We start from the raw sequence: 21,920 nt of genomic DNA, 5'->3' as shown, positions 1-21,920 counted from the left end.
GGTCCTTCAGGCCTTCCATGTGATTTGTCACGTGGGTGCTGGATAAGGCTTTGTGTGCTCCATTCACAGGACCAGGAACAGCTCAGGGAGCGACTGCTTAGCACATGGAGGCTGCTCACACACATTCATTTTCTTGTACATGCACCTTGGAGACAAGAGCGTGAACCAACTCTGTCACGCATTTCCACGAGAGTAAATTCCCAGTCTGGCCTCCTCTTTTGGTAACATTTTCTGTCTTCTCCAGACACTTTCTTTCTGCTAAAAGTTGCCCCACACTTTTCCCACAAATGGAATGAAAAGCTAAGTCCAGTGAGGCAGTGGGATCTATCTGATCACCTAGAACTACATACTCCATCTTGGTCTATAAAATACTTCCTGCTACTCACGCTGTACAGTGACACTTGCCAATTGATTTGGTATCAGTATAACTCAGGTGCCAGTGTAAGGCCACGTCTACATTACACTTACACTGGCACAGCTGTAAGGATACAGCTGCGCCGCTGTAAGATCGCTTGTGTAACCACTCTATGCAGAAGGGAGAGAGCTCTCCCATCAACATCATGAAATCACCTAAACAAGAAGTGGCAGTTATGTTGGTGGGAGAAGCTCTCCTTAATTCACGGCCTAATTCAGCCCCGCCAAACTCCCTCAAGCCATTCTTACAGAATAACCTCCCACTCCCATAATTCCAAAAAGCTTACTCCAATAAATATTGACAGAGTCTGGTGGAGTTTGACATGACAAAGATCCCTTCCTATTAGATTTTCCTAAAGAACACTAGTTCTGTAAATATAACAGCCCATTTCTTTTACAGGTAAAGAGACAGTCACTGTTCTTCCAGGTTCCTCCTATTTCTCTAGTGATGAATCATTTGCAATGATTAGAGGGTATGTAACAGAACTCTTAATCTGTTAAAATGCTGAACAAAGAATAGGATGAGTCACTAACTAAACTAATTAGTAATGCTCTGAAATGTGATTATCATTTAACAGCCTGTAAAACTATTGTGGATGTTCAGTGAAAATTTACAGGAGGATTAGGTCAGGCTACTGGAAACTGAAATATTCAACTGACTATGACTGATAGATGCTATAGGGATGTTTGCATCTAACACCACTTGGCTGTATCTAAACACATTTGTAGCTGTGTTTTAAACAGCTACTTTTTAGTCACTTTCTGAGGAATCTAATCTGTACTTGCACGCTGTATATTCTCTTTACTCAGCTTGTGTCTGCAATCCTGATTCTGCCTCCCTGATGGAAATTCACCATCTGCACCTGTTTTTTGTTTGTTTTTTCGGAGAGGAGGTTGGATACAAACAAACACTAAACCATAATGTCTCTGAAAAGATAATCAGTGCACATAATATGTGAAGGAGTGCATTTAAAAATGTGAGTTCAGAGCTGATTTTCTGTGAATGCAATTAACCAAAACCAGACAAATATAATCATGTTTTTGAGGCTCAGACGGCAGAGAGAAATCCAGATTAGTACTATGTGTAGGGGAAAAAAGTATATATGTAAGTGACAAACTGCTCAGTTCCTCTGTTGTTTACCACCATTTTAGGAGCTTTATATGATATATTAAGACAGTGAACAAATAACTTGGTTGGATTTGTGGGCTATTATTTTAACTTAGTATGCTAATTGCACACTATCTTTTACCAGAGGTCATGTCGATTTGACAATGCTTGGAGCAATGCAGGTGTCTAAATATGGTGATCTGGCCAACTGGATGATACCTGTAAGTAAACACTTGTACCATGAATGCTCTTACTTTAGAACAATACAAATGTATTTTTCCTAGCTTCTTTCATAACAATGGTGTTTCGAAACTGCAGTTCCTAAACTGATAGCAGAGAGGGAGAGAGATTGAGACAAGGGAGGATACATTTTGAATGAACAGTCACAGGTGCCTAACTTCAGTTAGTTATTTTTAATAAGTGTTCAAAAACTGGAGATTTAAGGAGCTTTAAAGACATTTGATAGTGGAACCATTGCACCAGACATAGAATTTTTGTTCAACATCTTGAGTTCCTGGAGACTTTCACTGTAAGATGTGTACTGTTTCTTTAAATCTGTGGCAAGAAGACAGGCACAAAGGAAAGAGTTTAGGCAGAAACTGCGCTGTGAGGCAGAGAAAAGGAGAGAACACGTTCAGCTTTAAGGTCGATACTGTTTTCCTTCAATATCACCAGCTCCAAGCATTCATAACTCCTGAGCCAGGCCTCTAAAACTGAGTTTGTATTGAAAAGAATGAGATTTTTTAAATAATAATGTTGGGGTCTTTTTATTTGCCTCCTAGTTTTTGAGCTGTTAGGGTTCCCATTTTCAAACTTTTCTGAGTTTCCTGCAGTTTAGAGATTTGTTGCATGCATTTTCAGTAGCTCTCAACACAACATCAATACCAGTAGGGAGTAAAGAATGTCTAACTATAGAGAGGTTTCAGAGTAACAGCCGTGTTAGTCTGTATTCGCAAAAAGAAAAGGAGTACTTGTGGCACCTTAGAGACTAACCAATTTATTTGAGCATGAGCTTTCGTGAGCTACAGCTCACTTCATCGGATGCATACTGTGGAAACTGCAGCAGACTTTATATACACACAGAGAATATGAAACAATAGCTCCTCCCACCCCACTGTCCTGCTGGTAATAGCTTATCTAAAGTGATCATCAAGTTGGGCCATTTCCAGCACAAATCCAGGTTTTCTCACCCTCCACCCCCCCCACACACAAATTCACTCTCCTGCTGGTAATAGCCCATCCAAAGTGACAACTCTCTACACAATGTGCATGATAATCAAGTTGGGCCATTTCCTGCCCAAATCCAGGTTCTCTCACCCCCTCACCCCCCTCCAAAAAACACACACACAAACTCACTATCCTGCTGGTAATAGCTCATCCAAAGTGACCACTCTCCCTACAATGTGCATGGTAATCAAGGTGGGCCATGTCCAGCACAAATCCAGGCTTTCTCACCCCCCCCTTCCCCCCCCCCCCCAGGGACACACATACACACACAAACTCACTCTCCTGCTGGCAATAGCTCATCCAAACTGACCACACTATAGGGCTTGAAGTTGGTAGGAAAGAAGACAGCCCTACAACTAACAGTCAAAGCAAATTCCTCTTGTAGGGAAACTGGAGATTCTAAGATGTTCCTGGCTGAAAAAATAAGAAAGTTGGACATGTTTTGGGAAGGGGCTATGAGGAGCATAAGAAGGTTTACAGCAGTATATATTAAGGTCACTGGTTCTGGCTGCATATAAGTGAAGCCAAAATATTACAGTCTAGTGATCGTCCTGTGACTGTTTTGAACTCATTTGTCTTTTTCTGATAGTCATTCACTTGTAACGTGAGGGACTAATGTTGCTAGTTAGATGGTTTCAGAACTCATTGGCAAAAACCCCTGAGCAAAGATGGGCACAACTACCAATCTTGCCTTCATTTGCAGTTACTTATTCACTCACTTATTTTCTTCAATTTGATGCCATTGTCAATAGGAGCTATGGGTTTTCACAGATGAAATGGTGAAATTCTAATCCATGAGTTTGACCCATTTCCAGTAGTACCATATGGATAAAAAGAATAGCTTTCAGGACAATCTGATGAAATTTTTGCAGGCAGAAAACCCTTTGATTATTGTGAAAAATTGGAGCTAAAAATTAATATCCCTTCTCTGTGAACCTGTAATGTTTCACTAGTGATTGGGCATCTTTTATACCTTAACCTAGTTTAGGGAACCCGGAGGATGATCAGGTATGCTGTTGGGCCAATACCTCTCATATTTGGACCCTAATATTTACATTAAATCAACTGTGCATTTCTTAAGATGCCAATTAGTACTAGATCTTTATGTAACTTGCCACTGAACCTAATTTGGAACATATTATATTTTTTTGTGTGTCTTGAGTTACAAAAATCCAAAATAAATCATAAACTCCGCCTCTTTTGGAAAGGAGAAGAATACTGTGAAAAAAGGGAAAGAATCAAATTATATTTTTAGTCCCTGATATGATTTATGATCTGCACCAAGATGAGATTAATATGAGGTCACCAAATATGTTTCTAAAAAGAGTCAAGGAGCTAATGGACTGAATTCCAATGTAGTTAAAATTAGAGTACAGGTGATTTATTTATTACAGCTATGTTTCAGAGAGTTCAGACTTCCTTTTAAAATAAATTCTGTATCTAAATCTTATACCAGTTAGATGGGCAAATGATTATCAGTCTGATACCGTAGATGCAAGTCTCCTGAGGACTGTGAAAGATATCGTTCTCTTTATGTCATCTTTTGAACCACTTTTATTTTCTCTTCATATTGCATTAATACAGTTCTGTCAGAAGACTTTATCTTCTTTGTTTTGCAGAGGATGTGACTATTCATTACATAATGCAGAATGAACTAATTATTTACCTACTGGTTTGCAAAAATTATTTTGAATCATTGCATTCTGGATCACAAAATGTGTTTAAATGACACACACATAAACATTTTTCAATCTAAATTTCTGGGGTTTAAACATAAGTTTTATTTCTTATTGAAGTATTTTTCCTCAGTGTCAATCATTGAAAAAAATAGTTTTTGTTACACACGCTAGGGATTTTTCTTGTCTTGGGGGAGATATGCTCAACTGAATTTTTGAAGTGTTTTTTTTTTTAGTGTGAGTGTTAAGAAAAAACAGTCCTCAAATGGGAGATTGCATGGGTCATATATATTTGAATTGGAAATGCTCTAAAAGTGTAGTATATAGAAATGACAGCAACATATATACAGTGTTTCCACTTCAAACTACAGTTACAGATGGAGTTCAAATGAAGTCCTCAATCCTACACTAGATTCCAATGGCATTCTGTGACATTGTGCGGAGTCACATTAGAACTCCATGAGTACAGAGGTCTTGCAAATCCTGATGATGGATCCGGTCATATTTCAAGTATTTTTACTAGCGTATGCCACCTCGGTAGTGGTATTATTATTTTTATTATTTATTATTGAGCTAAAAGTCTATATCAACATCTAGTCTATCAACAGAAGTCTGTCCAAACATTTCTTAATGCTCTAAAGCATGTTTGGATTTGATCACTCAAACAGTTGCCACATAGGAAGGATTCTTTTCTCTTTGCTCACTTACACTATTCTTGTAATGGTACAAGGAGACCAACAATGTTTCCAGCTATAGTGCTTTTGCTGCAGGTGCAATCTGAGGTTTTGATTTTAATCTGGACATCTTTAGGGTTTGAGTCCTTAGCCAAATTAAGACTAAGCATTAGTCTATCTTAGACTAATGTTCTTTATTGATGCCTTTCAAGTGGGCAGTCAGTATACTAACATATCTGTGGATTGTGGGCATGTCCTTCAAGTTAGAGGTCCCCTGACTCTCTGGAGTTCACTTCTTCCCCAATCCTTAGGACCAAAAAAGGCTGAGTTTAATGCTCATACGCACCGCAAGACCTTTGTTTACTCAAGCTTTTTGTGAGAGGATTGCTAGAAAGGAGTTTGAAGTGGTTGTTTAGAGGGTGTTATTTTGTGTGCTTTATTATTTTTATAGTAAATACGTCTTGGAGTTGAAAAGAGGAACATTTTATAAATGGAAAAATAAATAAAAGATAAACTTCTCCCTGCTGTACAAAGTACTGCTCAACCCACATGCAGTGTTGCCTCGCATAGCTGGTGCATCCCCTCTGAAAAACAGGCATTTTCAATTACGCTACCAAATGTTTCTGTAGCAGCTCTGACTGAAGAAGTTAACCAAAAAGTAGGCATTTAAGTGTTTCTCAGTCTTTTTCTACCTTCTGTTTTAAATAAGACAATATATCATCATTATTAGGTGACTTCACTCAGCTTTATATATCCTTTTTTGTTGCAAGATTTATGTTGAATAATATACAGATACTTTTTTATTGCAAGAAGCTAACAATCAGGGGAACTTAAAGTTCCATTTTATTGTATCATTTTTCACTTAGCTTTCTATTTTCATAGTTTCATCGTTTTTATATGCCACAAGTCTCTGCTTGGTGGTATTTCCATCAGTTGGAGGCAAGTAATAATCCTAAACCTTCAGGTTTTGAATAAGTATCATAGTGAAACTATTCTTCCTCTCCCTTAATAGCTTGATATCACTCAAGCACTGATGCTTATATTTGTATTTGCATACATTCATAATGAGGAAATCAACTGGGAAGGATTGTTAAAATAATTGTAGCCCTCTCTCCTTCCCTTCTTCATTAACTTTTAATGAGAGTTTTGGGGTAAGAAGAGCAGTATGTCATTCTAAACATCCTACAAAATGCAAGGCTCGGGATACTGGTCTGCTCATGGGAAGGGGGGAGCTTGTTCTTAATCACAGGTTCTTGATGACAGGCTGACTCCATAAAACATGAAGGTTTATATCCTTTGCATGCGAACATTCATTCCATTCTCCCCTCAGGGCCCCTGACTATCTTTGCTTGCCTCTTAAGGTTGCACCTCAGCCCTTCCTCCAGCTTTTTCAGCTCACACCGTCCCAGGCTCCTTCCTGGCGCATCTGAGATGGGACATTCATTGAGATCTTTGCTCACACCCTGGCACTGCAACCTTCCCAGCACTTACATCTCACTGAGAAAAATTTATTGCCTTTATATCACTTCCTTGGTGGCAAGCTTACAACTCTATTTGCCCCTGGAACACAAGCCTCAGAATTCCACTAATCTGGGAGGAAGCCAGGCACAGGTGGGCACTTACCTTTCTTTAAGGCCTACTCTGGGACACAATCCCCTCTTTGTTCACTTTGTTTAATTGTTTTTTTTTCTTTTGTATGCCACAAAAGGAAATGTCTCTCCCTCTAAGGAGCTCAGGGTAAAATTTTCAGAAGTGCCTAGGTCACTTAGGGGCTTAAGTTTCATTGAATTTCAGTGAAACTCATTGCCCGCTCAGTAGAAGGTAGACAGATTGCCAATCACAAATTTTAACCTTTTGTGATTATATATTCTGTTAAAATAATAATTAAAAAAATGACTGGACTATGTCTCCTTTCACTTTGTCTCCATATTGTTTTTACCTGTGCCAGTGTATCTTTTTCTATTGTGTATTTCAGTGTCTGTGTTCCTCACTCTTAATCTTCTTGTGCCCAGTAATATTTTCCCCCATCCCCATCCTTTTCTTTCCTATGCTTTAATCTCATTCCTTCTTCTTAATCTTTTTTTCCCTGTCTCTATCTCCCCTCCAGGAATCATCTCTCTTCCACTGCCCAGCACCTCACAGCACTCTATCCATGTCCCCCAACAACCCAGCACCCAGTTCTTTCTTTCTTTCTCTCTCTCTCACTCATCCACTGCACGGATCAGTCTAGGAGTCTGTTGCTGCAAAAACTGTGTGTGTTCCGCTTCCTAAAGACCACAGTAGAATGTTTAAAAATAATGACACATTACGTTTCTGCAGTATTTCTAATTCTCTATTTTTCTAAGTTCCCTACATAGTGAAGTAAGTTTTGGAGTAAGCTATAGTACCTTTCACAAAAAAGTAGCAGGGGATCTGATATTGCCTGCCAGTGGGGTTTCTTTGACTAATGATGCTTTTGCATTGCTAAAATACCCCCAAGCCATTAAACATCAAACTTTAAGAGAGGAGAGGAAAAAAAGATTAAAAGTGATGGATTATGCTTCCAAGGGATTCATTAATATTAATATCATAAATACTGGTGCTGCTGATATGATGTAACAGCAAATAAACCATTGAACCAGTGACAGAGATGCCCTGTGGCTAAAGGTTGATGAATCTTAGAGTAAATTTTGTAAAACTTCTGTGGGTTCCATGTCAATAGATAAAAATTTCTTCCAAACTTTTCCCTGCTGTATTACCATCACTAATGTGAAGGGAACATGCTCTGTCTTACATAATGGTTCTGATTTAATAAAATACCTTTTTGGAAGATCTGTAGTACATAAGAACAACAGAATATGGCTAATAAATATGCAGAATATTGCGTCCCAGTTGTACACCTTATCAACTGGTACTTTAAGTAAGCATGCAAGTAATTAGATGCAATCCATTTAAAAAGTGGTGTCTCCTTTTGTGTAGCATCACATCAGTTCTGGAGATAGAACACTAGGTTTTCTAACCATCAAAGATATCTGTATGTGCAGCTGTCTTCCCTATAGTCAATTTTAAACAATTACAACTAATGACTAAGAGAATTAACTCTATCTCTGCATATTCTTCTGCCGTAATCTAAAGTCTGATGTTGTGGTAGCTGCTCAGTTAGGGTTTTGGGTGAAGAGGACAATGCTCATGTAAATGAACACACACAAACACTATTAATTGTTAGTTGTGCTTATAGCACCTTTCACTCCCAAAGAGCTTCACAAGCTGTAGGCAATTCCAAGCTATCTTGTGCAGGTGTACGTGGTAGGGAAAGGGAAAAGGCAGAAAGAACCTTTAATTCTCTGGACTCCCCCGGCACAAGAGCAGGCCAAGATACAAACCTAGTTCTCCCTTGAGCACTAGGGAGGAGGCCTGACTAATGCACCCAGAGACCCTCTATGGCTCTAAGGTAGCATGCTCAGCCATCTTAGTGGTGGATCGGACCTTCGGTCCCTTAGACACATGCTGCCTTCAGACACAGGTGCTGTGGGGGAATGCATATTGCTCCTTTTTATGGAGCAGTAGCAAACAATGTTGCAAAGTTTCTTGTTCCTGACCCCTCCTGCTTGTGGTGGTGTTGATGTAGCTGACAAGGCAGGTTGGCTGTAATAAAAATTGGAGCAATATCAAAATTCACTTTCATTTTTTAAAAACTGATTTTAATCTGAAACATTTGGATCGAGATTTTCAAAAGTGACTAGTGATTTTGGATGCCTCCATTTTTTTTAGGCTCCCAACTTGAGGCACGTAAAAGGAGCCTGATTTTCAGAAAGCTGAGTACACACTGAAAATCAGGCCTGTCTATGGGGTCTCAAGTTGAGCACACAACAGCTAAGGCTGAGTCGCTTGGAAAAAATTGGCTTGACGTTTTAGAAATATCAGCCTAAAATCTTAATGCTGTACATCGAATCCCAGATCTAACTTGGAGCAGCCAGGATTAAAGGGTTAATAATGAAAAGAAAACCATCTAATGTAAAGAAAACCAGAGTACAAAAATACTGACCCTTACCAAAGATTAACTTTGCAGGGAAGTGATGAAGAAGGTCAGTTCCAATTTAATAACATTTTATTTTAATTTGCTATCTGTAGAGGTCAGTCTAACCTAGGACTTAGGAAAGTAATGTTATACATTAAGTGGTAATTTTTCACCCAGTCTTAAACATTTGTGCACAGCTTTCAATGAGCATCTTTTTTTGAGACCAGTTGAAAATCTGGTCTTCGGTGCGTTAGAAAAACAACATAGCTGTTCCGTTTGCACCTGACCCAAAGCTAACTCAAGTCAGTGGAGAGACTGCTATTTATTTCAGTGAGCTTTGGATGAGAGCTTGAGTGAGCTGTTACACTAATAGTAAACAATAGAAAAAAATAATATAAAGGGAATCCCTCCTTTGGATTTCCCAGTATGTTGTAGTTTCTCCATGTTTGCCTCTTAGGTCCTGAACGTGCAAGCATCAGATCTTTGTAGGATCAGGAGCTTAGACTGTAAGCTTTCAGAGCAGGAACTGACTTCATTTTGAGTCCGTGTTCAAGCCACTACCAGCACACACAAAAAAAGTAATAATACAGTTACTTAGGCCAGGTCTACAATACGGACCTAAGCTGGTATAACTACATCACTCAGGGATGTGAAAAATCCACACACCTGAGTGACGTAGTTATACCGGTCTTAACACGCCCCCGCGCTATGTCAGTGGTAGAGCTTCTCCCACCAACATAGCTACCACCTCTCAGGAAGTCTCTCCTGTCAGCACAGGAGCATATTCACTGAAGCGCTACTGTGGCTTAGCTGCATGAGTGCTGTTGCGCTGATGCAGCGTTTTAAGTGTAGACCTGCCCGTGGTTGTAGAGCTGAGAGAAACTCTCTTCCCATTGAGATGGTTCACATTTGAAACAGGGATTTTCCTAAGAGTTTGTTTAATCAAGAACAAAACTTCACTATTTTCACCAGCCCATTTTCCTGGCACAACAGTAGTTTTCAGCCACAAAACTCCTCTCTGTAAAAAATTCTTAGTGAAATTGTGAAAGGTTTCTCTTGTCTCAACAAGTCAACAACTGTTACTTTTCCACCATTTTGCTGATGACATTAAGATTTCACACAGATCTCATTGGCTTTGTAGCTGTCGGTCAAGGTCAGTGTGAATCTCCTTCTCCCTGATAGGGAGGATGTGACTGAAAATGTAAGAATAATAGGAGACACTGCCAAATCTACTGTGTTTCCCTGTAGATTATGGATTTTTTTCTGCAGTCTGCCTAGAAACTTAAGCAATTAGCTGTTGTCAGAGTTAAAGCAGGGATTTAATATGAAATCGAACAGTGTGTGTGTGTTATGAATTAGCTGTAGCACTAAAATGTTTCAAAGTCATATTCTCTCTGGCTTCTCTTTTATCATTTAAATCATGGGCCAGATTCATTCTTGGTGCAACTCCAATGAAGTCAGTGAAATCACAGCAGGGATTAAGTTGGGGAAATATCTGTAGAAAAAGCTCAATGATGAGATTCATTCAAGTGTGTAGAGTAGCCTCCGAAGTGAACTGGCAGAAGCTACCACACTTAAGAAATTTAAAACTAGGAAAAAGTATGAAGAAATTGTGTTGTAAGGACCATTCCTTCCCTGGCAGAGGGTGGGCTTGATAACATACCTGATCAGTCTCTCCCATTTATAATTTCTAGTGTTCTGTGAATATCGAACATTGCACATTTATTTCTTGCTTCCAAATTATACATTAAGATGCAAGACATTCAATGAGAAGCATACTTCTTCTTTCATCATTATTGTAGGTAGTGGAATGATTACCTACTGCTGCAAAGTAAGCAACTAAGTGCTATATAAACAGATAATATTCGGGCTAATTACGTTTATTAGATTTGTACATCTCTGAATGTTCATGGGAGCTGTGCTGCTAATTTCCAGTGCATTTTTGAGCAGCTACCCCAGACTGCATGCAAACAAATTAGGCATGTTGCAGAAAATATGGTGGGGGCAGATCTGTTAACTCAAGACTGGGGAACCTGCAGTTACCTGGATTCTCATGCTTATCTGAGTTCTACGGTTTCCAAGAGATGATATTATTTAAATTATAGGCAAAAGCATTAACTTCCTTGCAGACATCTGCTTTCTAAGTGAAGCATGTAATGTTGATCAGCTTTCTAGTTTCACCTGTCTCTCTCCCAACAAATACATACCTGGAAATCCTGCAGAGCCCTTATTGCACATAATTACTGCCATAAAGAGGCCACTGCAGGATGAAAGGAAGAGTAGAGCATGTTGTATTAGCTCCATTTCTCCCTCCACTGCGTGTGAGGCTTTTCTGTCCTATTTTATTTTGATTTGCTCTTCCCCACACTTCATAGCGTAGGGGGAGTATAGGGCTCATAATCGGGATGGTTATGGGTGCTCTCCTAGACATTTTTATTGGGGGGAAATGAGAAATCTGACTTGCACAGCTTCCTACAATGAGCAGCTTTTTCAGACTAAAACTATTCACTGCCTATTTCAAAGACAAGAAGATATGTCAAAAAATCCTTGATCCCCGGGTTAGTTCTAGAATGGAATGGCACTTGCAACCTTAATTGTGGAACCATAATCACTGGGTGAGCACGGATGTTATGTAATGCAGTTCTTGGAATTAACATTTAATAATCACTACAGAACATGCCCTACATTTTGGTGGGGCCATGTACAGCTAAATGGAAAGCTTAACTTGACGCTCTCTAGCCCTGTCATAGTAATTTACATCTTCAAATAGTGCGTGCATTTGAATGCTGCACAGCATTAAGACATTTGTTTAAGTAGCTCTTGAGATGCACTTTCAGTGTTTTCATTTGCATTTCACTTTGCAGTTTTAATTCAGTGCCAACAGTCATTTTGAATTAGTTTTATGGGAAACTAACTTCATAAAAATTAACTAACTTTCCTTTAGGCATATGTCATATTTTAAATTACTTCTCTGTTATAGAAAATAAATATTTAACATCCTCAGCACAGTCATTTTTAAGCATACTAAATTTTAGGAAAAAGATATTTGGTGAAATTTTCAAAAGTTCATAAATTACTTAGGAATCTAAATTGCATTTTCAGAAGTGTCTAAATCCCATTGAAAGGCTCTTTTGAAAATTATATCCATTGTCTTTTAATTCCATGTTTTGTTGTGGAAGTACAATGGGAAATGGGTGTTCAACACTTTTGAAAATAAGGCCACCTATTTAATAGCTAAATATGTATCTAGAAATTAAATTTAGACATCAGTTTTTAAAAAAATCTTTGCCATGTGTATATCTAATAGCATGTACATACACAATTATTGCATTCAAGGACTTTAACTGTTTGCTTCTGTGTTATTTCTTTCACCTCAACCGCCAGAAAAATACCATTAATGACTTCCTAGTATTCCTTGCTAATGTTCCTTCAGTTAGTCTTTCTGAGTAAAATCTAATCTGGCTGTCAGGGATGGCAATATAATTACAATAATTCTGTAATTGTGCCATTTGAGGCCCTACAGTCACTGAAAAAAATGACAGAGCAAGTATATTCTAGAGCAATTCATCTTCAAGCTCTATCCAGTAAAATCTTTCCTCCATTGGGGAAATGGAAAATAAAATACTGGAAGAAGAATGATTTTCTTTTTTGGAAGTAAGCTACTGTAAGCATAATTTCACTTGTGAACAGAGTATATTGATGTGCAATGTTAAACTTACACTATTTATATAGGCACATAATTATTTTCTTTATAAAACATTCTGTATCCTCTGAGATCTTTTCTTTATAATTGTAATTCAGGGCTTCCCTGGAGCTTGCTGATATACTGATAATTTTTTTCAACTCCTACAAAAACACGTAATGCAGATTATATTTCCTTGTTGTATGCGTCTCACTTGAATCCTTCACATACACAAGTGGTGATAGCAGCCTTATGGAAGATGGAGGGGCCTCCAGGGCTAATGTAGGTTGGGGATCCATGAGTACCACTGAGGCTCACTAAGTAGACAGGCAGAGCAAAAAACTCTCCATACAGGTTTTAGTTCACCTTTTGAGCAAGCCCCATTCCTTGTGTCCCCGTGCCTCCCAGCAGAGAGAGCACCACAGAGGAGTTAGGTTAGTCTAATCACCGTTACCCTCATTCACTATTTCCTGCAAGATCTAACCCCTTTGCTTAGCAAGGAGGCTGGAAATAGCAACTGATTCCCATATCTGCCCCTCCCCAGGCCCATCCAACATGTTCCACTAGGCCAGCTAAGTCCAAACCAGGATCTCCTTCAAGTGTAGGAATAGGAAGGTAGGGGAGTCATGCTGACTCTACTCCTCTCCATCTGGTTGGTTTTGTGAGGTTTTCCTTAGCTCCACGCCATGAAGGCGAAGGAAGCATCTGACTCTTGGAAATTAATCAGCATTAATGCCAAATTCCCATTTCTTTCCCCATCCTAGGCAGTTTGTTCAAAATCCTTCAAGATAGTCACTTAAAAGGTCAACTTGAACTGTAAACACTACTAAGTAGTTAAATCAGTCACTCTGGTTATTTGATGGCTACCTGCATCACTAGGTGGAGATGGTGTGAAAATTGTGGTTTAGCTGATACAGCTTCAAAGTAACAGCATTCACAATGGCGTGCAAGAGTTTCTGAAGCAACCCTTTTATTAATCCAGAACACAGAGTGAAGCATATGGTTTCTTATCACTAGTTGACGAAGGAAAGGCAGACAACATTCATATTGATTTAATATATCCTGATAGTATCCAGCTGACTGATGTGATAAGCCTAGGTGCTGGAACAATTTTTATATGGGGGTGCTGAAAGCCATTAAACTAAACTGTAAATCCTGTAAATGATGGAAACCACTTCAAACCAGGGGATCCTGCTGCATGCCCAGCTCTCCTAGTTCCAGCACCGATGGTGATAAACTACTTACAGTGGGTTTAAACTTGAGGCATATGACTAGCAGTGAGCATGGACTAAAGAATTGGTCTCAGTTTCCTCTTACGGTGTGTGTTCACTTAAACCCTCATTTCTTGATCACACAGGGAATTATTAGAGCTTTCATTCATTTGCTTAATAACCCCAGCTCTTTCCATTGGATCCCTCTGGAGTATTCTTTATTCCTATGACTGGCACAGGTTCTGCTCTGTACCATGTGAATATTCTTAGAAAGTCTCTTTGGGTAGGTGCAAGCCACCATGAACCTCAGAGGGAGCAAAATATGCAGGGCATCTTTACAATATCTGTACAGTGTCCGTGACTTCCCAAGGTATCTTTAAATTCAGCCTGAACTGAAAAGGTGGCAGTAGGAGGGAGAATTCATTCCATCCCTGTGCACTTTTTGTAGCAGTTATGCTGGCACAAAGGAGAAGGAAGGCAACAGTAAGCCTCTTCCTTCTCCCACTTTTGTAAGTATTCCTATTTTAGGGAAGGCGAAGAGCTGATTTGAAAAACTTTCTTCCTAATCCCAACTCTGATTGATAAAGAATGTTCTTATTATAATGCATGTCGTTAGGGAGAATTTGAACCAGTGCACTAAAATAGATTTTTCCTCTGGATTCCCAAACAAGTTCCATTAATGTATTTAGAAGCGTACAATGCTCATTTAAAGAAAAACAGCACCCAAAAAAGTACAAACCCTGAATTCTGTACAAGCTTGTGGGGGAGGGGTATAATAAACTTTAGGGTATATTTCTACCTGTTGCCAATTTTAAAATAATTTTGGTTTTTCCAAGGAGTTGACTAAAGCAGTTAGTCTCTCTACTTTCCGGTTATTTAATTACAACATTTCTATTAAGAGTGTTTAATCAAGTTGCAGAGAGTGACCTATTGTACCTACTGCATTTTATCCTATTTAAGAGAAAATTAGATAGCAATTAACACTCTAACTTCTATGTTAAGTGAAACAGTGTAGTTCTGCCTCTCAACCCAATGCCTCCTTCAGTGCCCACTGCTATTAGTCCTAATTAGCTTTTAGCAGAAATTTCATGTAACTGTTGGCTGCTGTTGCAGGCAGTTTCCAGGAAGAGTAAATATTTATTTTTAAGACAGTCTTCATTTTGAGCACAAGGCACTCAGATCATTTAACGAACAATCTGGTATATGTTGACTGCAATTAAATCTAGCATTGAGCTTTAAAAGTAACAGAAATCCCTTGTCAATGTGCAGCGATAGTAGGAGGTATAACTGGGGACCGAGAGCTCTGTTTTCACTTAGAACAGACTAAGATCTGCTCATTTGCCTTTAGTCTGAGGGCCCATTTTCAGCATAAAGGAACAAAAGTGGCTTTCTGAGAAATCATGGGTTTGGGAGCCCTTAACCCTACTTTGCACATACAGACTGGCATGACCCCATCTGACACTAGTAGGGGCCACAGAGAGAGGAAATTCACAACCTCATTTCCACACTCCTATTGGCAGCAACATGTATCTGGCCCAAATAGTGATGTTCAATTTTAGTAATATGAAGTTATTTCCCTTGTAGAGCACATAACTTCAAATAGTTGTATGATGTTTTTTCAGCCAGTTTCTTCTCAACCTCTTTAGAATGCTCTTCTTCCCCTCCCCTCATGACTAATGTGTGGGGAAAAGCCAATCAATCAGAGTTCTGCACATGGATGGAGGGCAGTATATGGTCCTTAGGCATCATATGCTTCTCTAAATGCAATTTAAACATTAAGGTGCTCAGGAGCTTGAACTTAGCACATGCTTTTAAGTGCCTTGCTGGATCAGGACCTTAAACTGGTGAATGAAGGGAAGGAAAGAAATCCCCAGTTGCACCATTGATTAAAAAAAAAGAGCATCCCATTAGCAGCGAAGGCTTGATGCAAAGGGCCAAAAGCCCCTGTGCTCAACTTGCATTCCCTCCACATATGTGGAGGGATGCAATATCCTCCTGCCTGGGCCATAGAGGAGAATATCTCCAGCTGCAGACTTGCCATGCTGCACCATCAGCATCCTTTCTCACTGAGTCCTAATCTACATGGCTCTCCAGATAACTAAAGGAAGCAAAACCAGCCAGGGACCCTATAAGGGGGCTTCAACATTATCATGTGGGCATGTTAATGACTAAGGTGGCATAATCCATGATAACTCCACCATGAAAGTTTTGCAGGGTTAATGAGGAAACAATGCCACATCTTTAGCTATCCCTGCATCATGCCCTAGATAAGTGTCTGTACAAGGTTGCTGAGAAGACAATTCAGCCTCTGCAGAACTCTGTATTTCCAGGTTTCTAAGGAAAAGTTTGGGTAGTGCTGTCAATTAATGTCCAGTGCACAAATCTGAGTGGCTGACACAGAGCAGCACTCTCCCAAGGTAAATGTTGATACTCCTTCTAGGATTGCAGTTTCAAACAAATATTTTGTAAAGTATCATTAAAGCAAAGTCTCCCAAGTTGTTTGGTTTTTTTTTGTTTTTTTTTTTTTGGAGAGGGTTCGAAATGTTTCTTATAATTACTAAAGATGCTAATCATAATCAAGTGCTAGTAAATTATTTACATTTTGAATGAAAATCTCTTGATTTAATACAAATTATTAATATGGCCAATGAACATATTTTAAGTGATTTAATGCAGGTAGAAAGAGCTGGGGAAGCTTTGACAGTTGGCAGTTGTTTGTCACCTTGCAAAAAATGCAGAAAAATGCAATTTTCCATGGATATTTGTTTCTCTGTGGTAAAGAAATTTCCACTGAAGTTGCTGACCAAATTGGTAATGGAATAAGCTTTTTTCGTTTGATATGATACACTGTATGCTTTATGTCATGGATCATAGTTATGCACTGCGTTGCCTTACTGAAGTATGGGACAGCAGGAAATAAATGGAAAAGAAAGAATTATCAGGGGAAAGTTTTACATTTGGAAACTCCCCATATGTATGTCTCTTTCCAGGCTGTTTGACCTAACACTGTTACGTTTTCCATACACAAAAAGAAAAACATGTATTTCAGTCAAGATTACTTATTTTCGGTTAAAGAAAACAGCCAATCAAAGGAAGAACAATGATAAAACCTTCATGACAGAAAGCAGTCTTTTCTCACTTTGTTAGGCCCTTACTCTCAAATTGCCCGACAGTCTTATCCACAGCGCACAGGTAGGCAGAGATTGACAAGCCATTTAATTTAATGATGCAGCACGCAGAAAACCATAGCTAAATATTCACTGCAAGCACTTATATTCAATATAGCATTGTGTGCAGTTATGTATTTGGGGGGAAACAGATTATATAGGCTCTGTGGTGATGGTAAAAATCTTTTCTTCCACTAGTATCTCAGGACAATGTAAACAGAAGCTTCTGAAGTTAGACATTTTAAAATTAGCAGATAACTTTTATCCAAGAGGTCTAAAAGAGCTTGTTCAGGAGCTCGCTGGAACATTAATGTTGATTTTTCAAGAAGTCTTGGACCGCTGGGAAAGTTCCAGAAAACTGAAAGAAAGCTAATGTGCCAATTTTTAAAAAGGGTAAATGGGATGACCTTGGTAATTATAGGCCTGTCAACATGACATAGATCCTCGGCAAGATAATGGAGCTGCTGACCTGGGACTCGATTAAGAAAGAACTAAAGGAAGGTAAAGGAATTCATGCAAATCAACATGGATTTATGGAAAAATAGATCCTGTCAAAGTAATTTGATATTTTTTTTTGTTGCGATTACAAGTTTAGTTGATAAAGGTAATCGTGTTGACATAATATATTAAGACTTCTGGAAGGTGTTTGACTTGGTACTGCACAACATTTTGATTTTAAAAAAGCTAGAACAATATGAAGTTAGCATGGCACACATTAAATGGATAAAAACCATATTCAGCTACCTGAATTCAATTGCAAATGGAGAGTCATAATCAAGTGGATCTGTTTCCAGTGGGATGCTACAGGAATTGGTTCTTTGCCTTGGGCTATTTAACATTTTTGTCAATGACCTGGAAGAAAACATAAAATTGTCTCTGATAAAGTTTGCAAATGAGACACACATTGCGGAGTGTTGTAAATCATGAAGAGGACAGGTCACTGATTCAGAGCAGTCTGGATCCCTTGGTTAACTGGGCAAAAGTAAACAATGTATGTTTTAATGTGGTTAAATGTATACATTTAGGAACAAAGAATGTAGGCCATCCTTACAGGATGAGGGACCCTATTCTGGGAAAGAGGGACTGAAAAAGATTAGGGGGTCATGGTGGATAATCAGCTGAACATGAGCTCCCAGTATGATGCTGTGACCAAAAGAGCTAATGTGATCCTGGAATGCATAAACGGGAATCTTAAGCAGGAGTAAAGACGATATTTTGCCTCTGTATTTGGCACTGATGCGACCACTACTGGAATACTGTGTCCAGTTCTAGTGCCCACAAATCAAGAAGGATGTTTGTTAGTTGGAGAGTGTTCAGAGAAGAGCCACAAGAATGATTAAAGGATTAGAAAACATGCCTTTTAATGATAAACTCTAGGAGCTCAATGTGTTTAGCACAAGAAAGAGAAGGTTAAGAGGTGACTTGATTACAGTTTTAAGTATCTACATGGGGAACAAATATTTAATAATGGGCTCATCAATCTATAGGGAAAGGTATACAATGATCCAAAGGCTGGAAGGTGAAGCTAGACAAATAAGGGAATAAGACTGGGAATAAGGCGTAAAATTTTAACAGTGAGAGTAATTAACCATTTGAACAATTTACCAAGCATTGTGGTTGATTCTCCATCACTGACGATTTGTAATTCAAGATTAGCTGTTTTTCTAAAAGATATGCTCTAGGAATTATTTTGGGGAAGTATTGTGGCCTGAGTCACAGGAGATCAGATCAGATGATCACAATGGTCTCTTCTGGCCTATGAATTTATGTCACACTTTAAAAGGAATAATGCATGTCATAAAAGTAGGAAACATTGCATGGCTGAGGAACAAAGAGAAATCAATATTGATCCATATTTATTTATTTAGCTATTTCCAAAACAACATAACAAAGAGCTCTGGTGTGAAACAGAGACAGCAGCTTGAGCTGCCATGGTGCTAAACCCGTGGTTTACAAATCAGCACAAGCACAGATCTTTTTGTTGCAAATTTTTAGCCCACAAAATTTTCTTCTGCCAAAAGAAAAGGAAACTTCCAGCACTTCCCTGCGGCCCGCTGCTTCCCGCAGCTCCCATGGGGACCAATGGGAGCTGCGGGGGGCCATGCCTGCAGACAGTCAACCTCAGCAAAATGTCTTGCGGCCCCGCAATCAGCTTACCCTGATGGGCCGCATGCAGCCTGCAGGCTGCAAGTTGCCCACCACTGGCTTAAGTCCTTTGCTGAATTGGCACCTGTCTCCTTTGTCTTCAGTTGAGTTACACCAACAATGGCATTAACCATGTGTTTTGATTCATGACTTTCTTTCTAACTACGTTAGATAGTGCAGTCGATTCTTAGAATGGGGCAGCAGAATATAACTGGCTGCATGTTTCCTTACAACATTGTTCTGTCAATGGCAATGATATGATATACAGTGCTTTTTTTGCATAGAAAACTGGCACACATGCTTGTCTTTCTGAAAAGATTTAATCTCAGTGCAGCAAAACGTTTGTCTCATTTTAAACTGGTTCCTCTTGTAGTAAATATATCAAGGCATTTGACTCTTCTTTTCAAAATTCTGTTTTAGGGTAAGATGGTGAAAGGAATGGGCGGGGCTATGGACTTGGTGTCTAGTGCACAAACCAAAGTGGTCGTCACCATGGAGCACTCAGCCAAGGTAAAGCTTTATCTCATCCTTCTAGATGTTAAGATCTATAACAAAAAGTTACTTTATCTACCTTGTGGAGATTCTTGAGAATGTTGCTGTTAGTTGCAGTTAAAGTACTAACAGGTGTTTAGGACACTTATTTCTTTCTTGGGTACAAATCTTTGACTTAAAATTTAGTATTTTTAAATCAAACACATTCTTGAGTGATTTTATGTAATTTTAATGTGTGTGCAAAGTGCTGGATCTACAGGAGATGCTGTAGATGGTACTTGTTCTTCACCTTCCAGCCGACTGGAAAAGTGAAGTTTTCCATGGACATTCATTTCACTGTGAGGAAAAGAAATTTGCCATTGAAATTGCTGTCCAAATTGATAGTGACAGCTCAATGAAACAAACCTTATCTGCATGATTTCATACAGTCTGTTTCATATTGCTGCATCAGAAATACAACGTTAGAGACTTTCTTTTTTGGTAAACAATGAATGCTGAGACTCTAGAGTAAACAATCCAGGGGTCTAAGTGGCAACCCTGCACTTTGGGAAATCTTGCAATATTGGTTGGACACTTTGATTGCTTAGGAGAGTTGTGTGTTGTCTTTTAACTGCTAAAATATTAAAAATCTACCTTTTTTAATTCACAGTTGAATTAAACTTGTAGATGGTGGTAGAATATAGAAAGAAAAAACAAAACAAAAAAAAAGTATGGTAAAAGAAAGGGATCTCCTCTCCACGCCCCCTCCACCCCCCCCACAATGTATTCTGGGATGGTTTTCTTTATCTTCTTCGTCAGAAGCATCAGGGATGGCTGCAGCTGGAGATGGGACATTGGACGGTGTGGGCCAAACTTCTGATGTGGCATTGATCATTTTCTCATGCAGGTGCTTTCCTGACTAGTTCTTGCTCAGATGCTAACTGATCATCATATGTAGGATCAGAAAAGAATTTTTCCCAAGTTAGATTGGCAGTGACCTTGGGGTTTTTTCACCTTCCTTTGCAGTGCATGAGTGCAGGTCACTTGCCAGGACTATCTGGGTATATCTCACTTAATCATTTCCCTTCCATTGAGAATCGGTGCACCTGGGTCCCTCCTATTCTCTGCCAAGGACACATAGTTGTCTTGTCTTCTGTGGACTCTAATACTATGGTCTAATTTCTGTTGTTGGATTTAGTGCGCGGATGCTGGGTGGTGTTGGGGGAGGTCAGATTAGATGATCTGGTGGACCCTTCAGGCATTAAACTCTATAACAAAATAACAATGGTAGTTTTAATGAAAACTAACAAGGCACTGGAAAATGGTTTATAGAATCTTTCACCGGTTCATCCGTAACGAAGGACAGTAGTAAATGAAAACCACCATCACCACAGAGCAGTTCAGGGGTCTATGTGAAATGAGTTGGTGTGCTCACTCAATCACCAGGGGTTGTTCCTCAGAAGATGGTTGAAGCAGATTGCTGAAGCATTGTGGGGGAAGTTTACAGCCATTGCCCATGTTGCCTCTGTTCTTCGGATAAAGGACAGAGTTGGCAATCTGGCACCTCAAGCACTAATTAAAAGAAAAATAAATTGTATCAAACCCTGCAAGCTTTACAGGGTTATTATACGAGGTTCTAAAGGCATTACAGTATAAAATAAGCAGCCGAATGGTGGATCAGCATTCATGTCACGTTCCCCGTCAGTACCCAGTCTTGGCTGGGGAAGGTAATGATCCAACCAGCGGACCAAATTTGGTGATGAATCCTGGTCCTGTTCCACCTGAGACATGTTGCACATATGCTAAGACGATGATCTCTATTCAAGTCACAGGGGATAAAAGACCAAATCTTTTGCTTGTATAAATTGGTGCTCCTCCCTTGAAGTCAAAAGAGCTGTGTTAATTTATACTGGCAGAAAATTTGGGCCAAACTCTCCCAGTTGCCTTTACTTGAGAGCACTTTACATATGAGCTTTCTGTGCTGGGAGTGTTTGTAATATTGAACCTTACGTTAGTAGCATGTGTGACGGGTTCCCCCCAGGGTGCCACCTGGAATTGGGTATCACTGAGCCCCCTGACCCACCAGCATGAGCTCCCTCTCACACTGTACTGCTGTGACAAGCTGCAAAGACCTTCAGCCTGCACTTT

At 39.3% G+C, this 21,920-nt stretch overlaps 1 protein-coding gene across 2 annotated transcripts in view; it reads left to right on the top strand.

The window, feature by feature from the left end:
• OXCT1 (3-oxoacid CoA-transferase 1) overlaps positions 1-21,920 on the top strand; it is a 125,694-nt gene that overhangs the window by 79,200 nt on the left and 24,574 nt on the right. The window contains exons 12-14 of one of the 2 annotated variants that reach the window (XM_073343852.2): positions 815-887; positions 1,668-1,743; positions 19,722-19,811. In XM_073343852.2, coding sequence (XP_073199953.2) covers positions 815-887; positions 1,668-1,743; positions 19,722-19,811 — 239 coding nt within the window. Of the gene's footprint in view, positions 1-814; positions 888-1,224; positions 1,392-1,667; positions 1,744-19,721; positions 19,812-21,920 lie in introns of those variants that run through there. The other variant, XM_073343853.2, reaches the window with a different exon arrangement.

This window comes from Lepidochelys kempii, chromosome 5 (assembly GCF_965140285.1).
Source record: "Lepidochelys kempii isolate rLepKem1 chromosome 5, rLepKem1.hap1, whole genome shotgun sequence".
In the NCBI taxonomy this organism is placed as follows: Eukaryota; Metazoa; Chordata; order Testudines; family Cheloniidae; genus Lepidochelys; species Lepidochelys kempii.
This window is presented reverse-complemented; position numbering and strand designations above follow the sequence as displayed.